The sequence below is a fragment of the Sinocyclocheilus anshuiensis genome, unplaced genomic scaffold (genome assembly GCF_001515605.1).
Source record: "Sinocyclocheilus anshuiensis isolate Anshui unplaced genomic scaffold, SAMN03320099.WGS_v1.1 scaffold44, whole genome shotgun sequence".
Taxonomy (NCBI): domain Eukaryota; kingdom Metazoa; phylum Chordata; class Actinopteri; order Cypriniformes; family Cyprinidae; genus Sinocyclocheilus; species Sinocyclocheilus anshuiensis.
Genome location: NW_015555746.1, coordinates 726,906 through 735,536, shown reverse-complemented (window position 1 = coordinate 735,536; position 8,631 = coordinate 726,906). Strand labels below are relative to the sequence as shown.

General features: G+C 36.5%; 1 protein-coding gene and 1 pseudogene across 1 annotated transcript in view; both read right to left on the bottom strand.

Annotated features, from left to right (window-relative positions):
- Window positions 1–2,359, bottom strand: part of sirt4 (sirtuin 4) — a 3,590-nt gene extending 1,231 nt beyond the window's left edge. Inside the window, exons 1-3 of the mRNA XM_016467173.1 lie at window positions 2,270–2,359; window positions 1,070–1,562; window positions 673–967 (exon numbers count right to left, since the gene is read on the bottom strand). Of these exons, the coding sequence (XP_016322659.1) occupies window positions 673–967; window positions 1,070–1,554 (780 nt within the window). The 5' untranslated portion in view covers window positions 1,555–1,562; window positions 2,270–2,359. The remainder of the gene's footprint in view (window positions 1–672; window positions 968–1,069; window positions 1,563–2,269) is intronic.
- A 401-nt stretch (window positions 2,360–2,760) lies between these two features.
- LOC107673547 (saxiphilin-like) overlaps window positions 2,761–8,631 on the bottom strand; it is an 8,217-nt pseudogene continuing 2,346 nt past the window's right edge.

Below are 8,631 nucleotides of genomic sequence, written 5' to 3'. Positions count from 1 at the left end.
TTCTTTGTCTCATATAAAGTTTTTTTGCTCATTTTTTATTTAATGGCGTTAACAATCTTAAAATATTACCTTGGCAACTAATTTAAATAGTTTTAACTAGTTAACTTTTTTTTAAAATTCCAGTTAACATTTATTTTATTTCAAGCATCATTTTTTTCTGTGGCTTGGTTTTAGTTAAGTATAATAACCATGGGAATTTTGATTAAAATTTTTAAAATCCAAAACTTTAATTAGAATTTCACTTTTAATTAGAATTTCAATTTAACTAGAATTTCATCATTACCATAAATGTTTCCCACATTGATTTATGAGGAGCTCAGCAACTTTTTAGAGAATAAATTCTAGATGGGAAATGCACCTTTATAATTTTAAAATATTTAATATAAAGTATTTCATCTTAACTCCATCTTGCCAATGCTGTATTCTTAATTGCACTTAGCTAACTAACCAAGAATGTGTGAATATGTAAAATTCTGTAAATTGAGGTATTGATCTTTTGCATTATGTTTATTTTACCTAAAAACTTTGAATGAATAATAATTTGTTTAGTGACCCCTATCTGTATGATACATCATTACACCAGGAGATGGCAGCCAGTGAGTAGTAATGAGTAACCCTGGTCTACGTGAACAGGAAATGTTTTTAAAGTGATATTGATGAAACATGACTCGCCTGAAGAGAAGATCCAGCCACAAGCACAGCATCAGATTCAGCCAGCTTGTTATGCACAAAGTTAACTGTAGTCCGGTTCACTACGTCACCAAAGAACGTCACCTCAGGTTTAAGCACACCGCCACAGGCATCACAAGCAGGTACTGTGAAGTTCAGCACCTGCTCGTCTTCCAGAAACACGTCTCCATCTGGGGCCACAGCACCTGCACTTGCTGCCCAGCCAGGGTTTAGAGCTGCAAAACGCTTCTGAAGCTCAGCACGTGGAGTCAGCTGCCCGCAGTCCAAACACACAACCCTAAGAGCAGGACAAACATAAAATCACATAAAATATTTTTCCTCTTACATTGCAGATTCTTTAACTCCATAATCAATGATCTTCAAGCAAGTCCTGCCTTACCTATGTGTAGATCCATGAAGTTCAGTTAGTCTCTGTTGTCCAGCCTTTGAGTGTAATGCATCTACATTCTGAGTGATGAGCCAGTGCAGTTTTCCCTTTTCCTCCCAGTCCCGCAATGCGAAATGCGCTGGATTCGGCTGGTGTGAGGAGAACTGCGGCCACCCCACGTAGTTCCGTGCCCAGTATCGCTGCCTCGATTTCGCACTGCGCACAAATTCTGAGTGTTGCATAGGCCGCCTGTCAGTCCGTGCGTACAGTCCCACACCTTCTGATCTATAGTCTGGAATTCCAGATTCAGTGGAGAGTCCGGCACCGCTTATCACAAACAAACGAGAAGCATGCGACACAAAGGCCTGGAGTTGTTCTAAAGCATTGGAGTCAATTGAGCCACTTGCAGGAACAAATCGTTGCACACTAGCTTGAATTGTAGAGGCACATCTTCCCACTGCCACACGAGGAGGCAGGGATCTCCATGAAAACAGCATCTACAAACCTGTACAGATAAAAACAATCAACTGTTTATCAACAACAATCAACTGTTCTACACAATGTCAACTACTCTATGGAATTGACATGTTATGGTCTGAAATATGGTGAACTAATAAAGTTCTTTAACCCTCTGGGGTTGACAAACACACTGGTGCATTTTGTGGCATTTGTTCTGATAAAGTTGTTCAGCTAATTTGTTATTCAATAAAATGTACATGGAAATGTGTTTCCAATATCCATGGATATAATATACTAATAAATAAATAAGAAAATAAAATCAAATAAAAATAATTACAATATATACATACATATAGGCATATACATTGGCCTGTAAATAACTAGATTGACCTGTAAGTAACAGTAATATCTGACTGTGACATCATAAACCTTTAAGTGCAATGTCTTAAAGGTGTATGGTATTTATTATATCATAACGTTACTGAATATAAATCTTGTGCAATATTTTTTTAATGGTATTCGAGCATATAGACAATTATTACGTTATAAACATAACGATAAAATAGTCATGTCAGTTAATTCAGTTTTTTGACGTCTGTAGGTGGAATGTGACCAACTCATTGTATAACTTTCAAATGTCAAGTAAGCTAGGACACTAAGAAACATGCCATGGATATTATGCCTCGTGTAAATATATACACTTAAAACAAATATTTCAAATGTACAAGCAATTACATTACTTTAATAACTTACCTGTATTTATAAAATCCTCGACACCAAAAGTCTTGTATTTCGTAAACATTAGTACAGTAACTGTAGTAGCGGTCATCACAACAATAACTTCCGTGTTGTTACACAGGTGCATGATGGTAAATGTAGTTTAGTGAAGGTCACATCCAAATGTACAAGCAATTACATTACTTTAATAACTTACCTGTATTTATAAAATCCTCGACACCAAAAGTCTTGTATTTCGTAAACATTAGTACAGTAACTGTAGTAGCGGTCATCACAACAAGAACTTCCGTGTTACACAGGTGCATGATGGTAAATGTAGTTTAGTGAAGGTCACATCTTCAGCAGTGTTCTTTGATGAACTAATAAACTCTCCAGTACTGCACTCACTGATATAAAATATATCTTAAGAGAGTATTATGTCAGTAATGAATAATGATACAAAATAAACCATATACATTATGACCCATGCTTCTTTTTAACATTGTCAAAAAATTCATAGAGGTTGTTTAGAATATGCTGCACACATCTTGATTGCAGAACTGCAAGATATGTCAAAAAAATTAAAATAAATAAATTAATAATTAAAAACAATAGCCCCAATTAAAATATGCACGAATAATCATTCAAATAAGAGACATTTTACATATCAATGTGCTATTTTAAATCAAGCTCTTTTAAAATCCAGTGATTGTATATTAATGCAAACAAATAATAACTGGTATAGATATAATAATGTTTCCTTTTATTCTCACTTGAGTGTGTGCAGTTAAAGATGCTCTCAGCCTGTGAATAGAACTCTTCTCCCAATATGGTGCGGTAGTCCATGTGACTGGTGTGAACAAGGCACCTTGTAGCATCTTTAAAGAGCAGGTCACTCTCTCCATACTGCTGAGACTCAAACAGGTGGAACCCAGAATCTGGACGAGCTGCTATGGTTTCCTATAGTGCAAAACACATAAGTATTCTGATGCTAAAAGACTCTCAAATTAATCAAATGATTATTAATTCAGCGTGCAGACCTGTGACTTCAAGAGGTCATAAATGCGAGCTGTAAGAACAGGATGTGTCATAACAATATTTGGAGGGATTGCTCCTAAGTTACAGGTCTTCCACTCTGTCAGAGGAGACCGGCTGCCATCTCCACAAAGCAACTCAAAGTCCCAAGCGAGCCAACCCTCTGCCCAGCCACTGGTGTTTAGACCTGTCCAACAAACACATCACGCATATTACAAATGTGATTCATTTCGATGACATCTCTCAAGAGTTTACATCTTACGTTCGATGTTGCTCTCTAGATTGTGGTGTTCCATGAACGCCACGTCTCCGAAGCTCTTCCCACTGGGGTCTCCAACCAAGCACCTGAAGTAAAAGACATTTTAAAGCCTGCACAGCTGCTTGGTTTGCACTATGGTACATTAACAATGAGAGATATTTTTCTGTATACCATTTTATTTGAACTGTGCACAAATAGCAATTCCTCACCTTAATGCACCCATATTGCCATAGTAATGCTCATTATGGTTGTCAGCTTCCTCAGTCCCACCCATACACACCTTACAGAGATTGCCTTGACCTCCTGGCAAACAACCTCACCATACAATGAAAACGGAATGGGCTACATTAAAGAAATAGTTCATCCCAAAATGAAAATATACTGAAAATGTACTCACCCTAAAGCCATCCAAGACGTAAATGGGTGAACTAAATATGCAAGATTAGTCTTTACTCTTACATGTCACTGTTTATAACACAGGCCGTTCATTCTTTGCTGGGCCGCTTAAAAAAAATGGGGGCATAAATTAAGAGTATACCCACTATATGCACTCCAGGCACCACTACACCACTGCCTGTTACCATATTATTATGATAACATTAACACAGGGCCTAATGTGAGAAGTGCAGTCACTGAGTTTATTTGAAGACAAGTTTGTCTGGCAATTATAAAATTCTTCAAATGAATTACATGATAAGCTTACTAATTCAAGGAATAGTTCAACCAAAAATGAAACTGCTAAAAATGTAATCATCTTCAGGCCATCAGAGATGTATTGATGTATGAGTTTGTTTCTTCGTCAGAACAGATTTGGAGAAATTTAGCATTACTTAAATTTGCTCACCAATCGATCCTCTGCAGTGAATGGGTGCCATCAGAATGAGAGTCCAAACAGCTAATAAAAACACTACAATAATCCACAAGTAATCCACACAACTCCAGGCCATCAATAAATGTCTTAAAGATGTGTGTTTGTAAGAAGAAAATCCATCATTAAAGCATTTTAACTGTCCTTTAGCTGTTTTTTCATCAGCTGCTTTTACCAGCTCATTCTGATGGCACCCATTCACTGCAGAGGATCTATTGGTGAGCAAGTGATGTAATGCTAATTTTCTACAAATGTGTTCTGATGAATAAACAAACTCATCTACATCTTGGATGACCTGAGGGTTTTTTTCCTTTAAAGCAGGTGTTCCAATACCTTTTTTCTTAAAGTACCCTGTGAGATTAAGTTAGTATTTAATTAATTTAACGTCACACTTGCTTGTTCACGGCTTTTTAATGCTGGTTAACAGTCACATGACATGCAAGTAAACAGATAACATACTGAAACCATTAAAAGATGCATTAAAAGATAAATATAATATTATATTCAAACTATTTGATCAAGATACCAAGTAATAGAGAGGAACATGTAGTACCATTATTTGGCTGACATGGGGTGCTGCTGGTGTGCTCTGTGCTGAGTGTGTGTCTCACAGGTAAAACCCAGCCAGCAGGGCTGTACATGTGACTGTGGCAGGAGCGTCTGCCGCCCAGACTTATAAAGACATATAAACTCCTACTTGTCCGACGTACAACTGCCACACCATACACTGATGGTAATTCTGCAGAGATAAATATATTTTGTAAAGATGCAATAATAGAGATTGCATTTATGCTAAGCTCATTTTAGCCCTGTATTACCATCACTTTCAAAATGGCCTCCAAATCCTTCAGGATTCTCACATTTCTCTCCTAAATTTAAAATGAACCAGCAAAGAGAAAAACAAATCAAGGTGAGAAGAACACGAGTGAGTATGACATGGTACATTAGGATGTTAGATGTGTTACATACCATAATATTCAGTCACAACAGGGACAAGGCCACATTTCCCAGCTATGAATGCGTGAGTGGCATCAAGAGACACAGCATCCACCTCATCCCTCTGTGAAAATGAACAATTCTGTTCTATGCACTGATACAAAGAACAATCAGCAGTGTCAGTATTAATTAAAACTAAAAATAGTTTTCATTATTTGAAAAAGATTAAATGAAATACAATATGAATATTAGATGAATAAATAATCTAATGAAAATGAGAAACGTTACCTTAGCACCTAACCTAAATAAAATACAATTAAGTACTAAAAAATACATTAAAGTAAAACAGAATATATATAGGCCTATACAAAAAACTAATAAAAATGACAAGAGCACATGAAATTACTCAAATTAAATTAAATTACAATTAATGCTGAATACAAATATACAAATAATAAAAGCTAATTAAAAATATTAATGAATAGTACAATAGTAAATAATACTAAAATTACACTGAAAATCACAATCACTACTGAAAATGAGAAAATGTTTAAGCCATTAATATTTTTTGTGATGAAACTGTATTCTGCATTTGTTAAAAATAAAATTAAATTAAAAAAAAAATTAAATGAAATAAAAATGTATGTTGATGATGTTTGTTTAAATATAACTGAAAATATGTCTTACTGGACCTTGATCTTCTCAATGCAGTCACTCATAGATGAAGCTTTCACACACACCAGAGAATCTGACTGCTCACATTTCTTCTGTTCAGCATGACTTATACAGCACCACCTCACCACACTGTCCTCCAGTGAGCTGCCTAATCACACTCTCTCTCTCACTCTCACACACACACACACACAAATTAAAGTCTAAGCTTATCATTTCCAAGATGGTACAGAGGGGAAGCAATCTTTCACCTTCATGTCCAAGGCCCTTGAGCAAGGCCACATAGTCCAGTCCCAGAATGTGGCTCATATCCATGTCTTCCATCAGAACTGATCATTTCTCAGTCACATCTTTGAAGAGAAGGCCACTCCCACCGTAGGATGCTGATTCAAACAGCTGGAAGCGCTGACGCTCCCTTCCCCTCCAACCAAATGAGATCTTCAAAAGAAAACACCTCATTTTTTCTCTCATTAGAACCTGAAATCCTATCAGGGCTTTCTGCCAAGATACCAATAACATTATTAGGAACATCTGCAGGAGCCTGAGGTCAGCAGGACCATCAATCTGTTTGTTAAAGAGATAGTTCACCCAAAAATGGAAATTCTGTTATCATTCTTTTTTTACCCTCACGTTGCTTTTTTAAAACTGTATGACTTACTTTATTCTGTGGAAGACAACATTTTCAAGATTGTTGGTAACCAAACAGTTTTGGTCATCATTGACCTCCACTGTATGGACAACAAAACACAGAGACATTTATCAAAATATCTACTTTTGTGTTCCACAGAAGAAAAAAATATACAGCTTTAAACAACATGACGGTGAGTACATGATGGCAGAATTTTAATTTTTGTGGTAAACTGTACCTTTATGGTCACTTTTTCCATGTACTGTAAAACTTTGGGTTTGTGTCCGGTTTGAGATTGTAATAAACAATATATTAGTAGTATGTATGCTTTAATTTTACAGTAGTGTGCCCTGCATAGACAACACTTTGGATCAGACACTCTAATGTGTAAGTTTTGGGCTCCAACATAAAAGATACCTGGGCAGCGACCAAGAACTTTCAAGCAATTTTACGGGTGTTCATTCGTGTGACCACACCTCCTCCAGGGCCTCGTCCAAGGTTACATTTTCTAAAACTGCCGAGGGGAGCATGAGTTCCATCTGCAAACAACAGTCTGAACTCATCTTTCTCACTTTCTGTTGAAGAAAAAAAACTATAAGCCGGGATCAAAAAGAAATATGAAAGAGAAGGAAAAGCTGTTAATCTCAAATAGGATGTGTGGGATTACAAATTTAAGAATCTGTTTAAAATATGCTGATCCTATGTTCTGACATAGCATCACATGAAAAACTAAGGTGAAGTACATTGTATTTAGCATTTAAGGTAAATTACATCAGACAAATGATTATCTTAAGCAAAGTGTAGCAAGAGGTTCCTGTCTGTTCCTGTTCTCCTATTGTTAGTAAAATGAACCAGATTACTGAGACGACCACCTTTTGTTTGTAATGGCTCTTGGTGCCTCTGCCCCAGTCTTTGAGTAGTTATACTGATTGGATTAGGACTGTCAGACTGATTGGATTAGCACCTATGCATTTGAATGACACTGTTATGCTGATGAGATCAAGGCTGGGAAAATGCCGGTGTCGGGCTGATTGCCTGTACTTCATTTGCATGCTATGGGTTAGATTGTCTCCACCTCTACTGAATGTATCCCACCCCCTTAAAATGTATATAAACTACAATGTATTACTGCCTTAGTCAAACTTGGATGACTGCAGCGACGCTCGAGTCCTCAATAAAGAGTGACTTCTGTATGAAACATATCCCAACGTCTCCTGGTCTCTTGCTTCGACGAGGAAAAAATTTCCAACAGATGTAATCACTAGTACATCCATATAAGCATATTGTTTGTGTTAGAGTGAATTATTGTGTTAACCATCTATGCTGTCCAGAGCTGTGTGATCCACAAAGGCAACATCTCCTGCACGTGACTGTAAACGTCTACAAGAAAAAGACTGGATGCTGTAAGATCCTCAAGGGAACTTGGCAGTGACTTATTGATACAGGTGTAAATAGGATTATTTTAACCTGAGTGCTCCTTGGTTGTGGTAGAATGGTTCAATGTGAGACATCTCACAATGGATTTTTTTCTGACGAATGTATGACCTTTGACCCTGGCACAAGGAACAAAGGCTGGGTGCCATTGTAGTTGCTCCAGGCACACAGCTGGCACTGAAGAAAGCACTAACCGCTGACAAAATAGTCAAAGTATGAGCACTGGGAACTTGGCACACAGTCTTACATATTTTTGAAAACTTTGTTTGTTTGGTTTGGGAGAACATGACGGAATACTTCCTATGTTATGATCCTGATTACTAAGTGACTGGAAATACATAACGAAAATTTGGAAAACCGTTTCAAACAGATTTAATTCCATTACATTGGAACTGATCTATTACACACTACTGTTTCTGTGTTGTTTTAGTAATATTTTTTATACTAATAAAGGTTTTATTAATATTTTTGAATGATCTTTTCTTTTTGATATTATCTTTAATTTTAGTTAAAAGTAGTTCACCCAAAAATGAAAAATTTAAAATGAAAAAAGAAAAAGATATTTA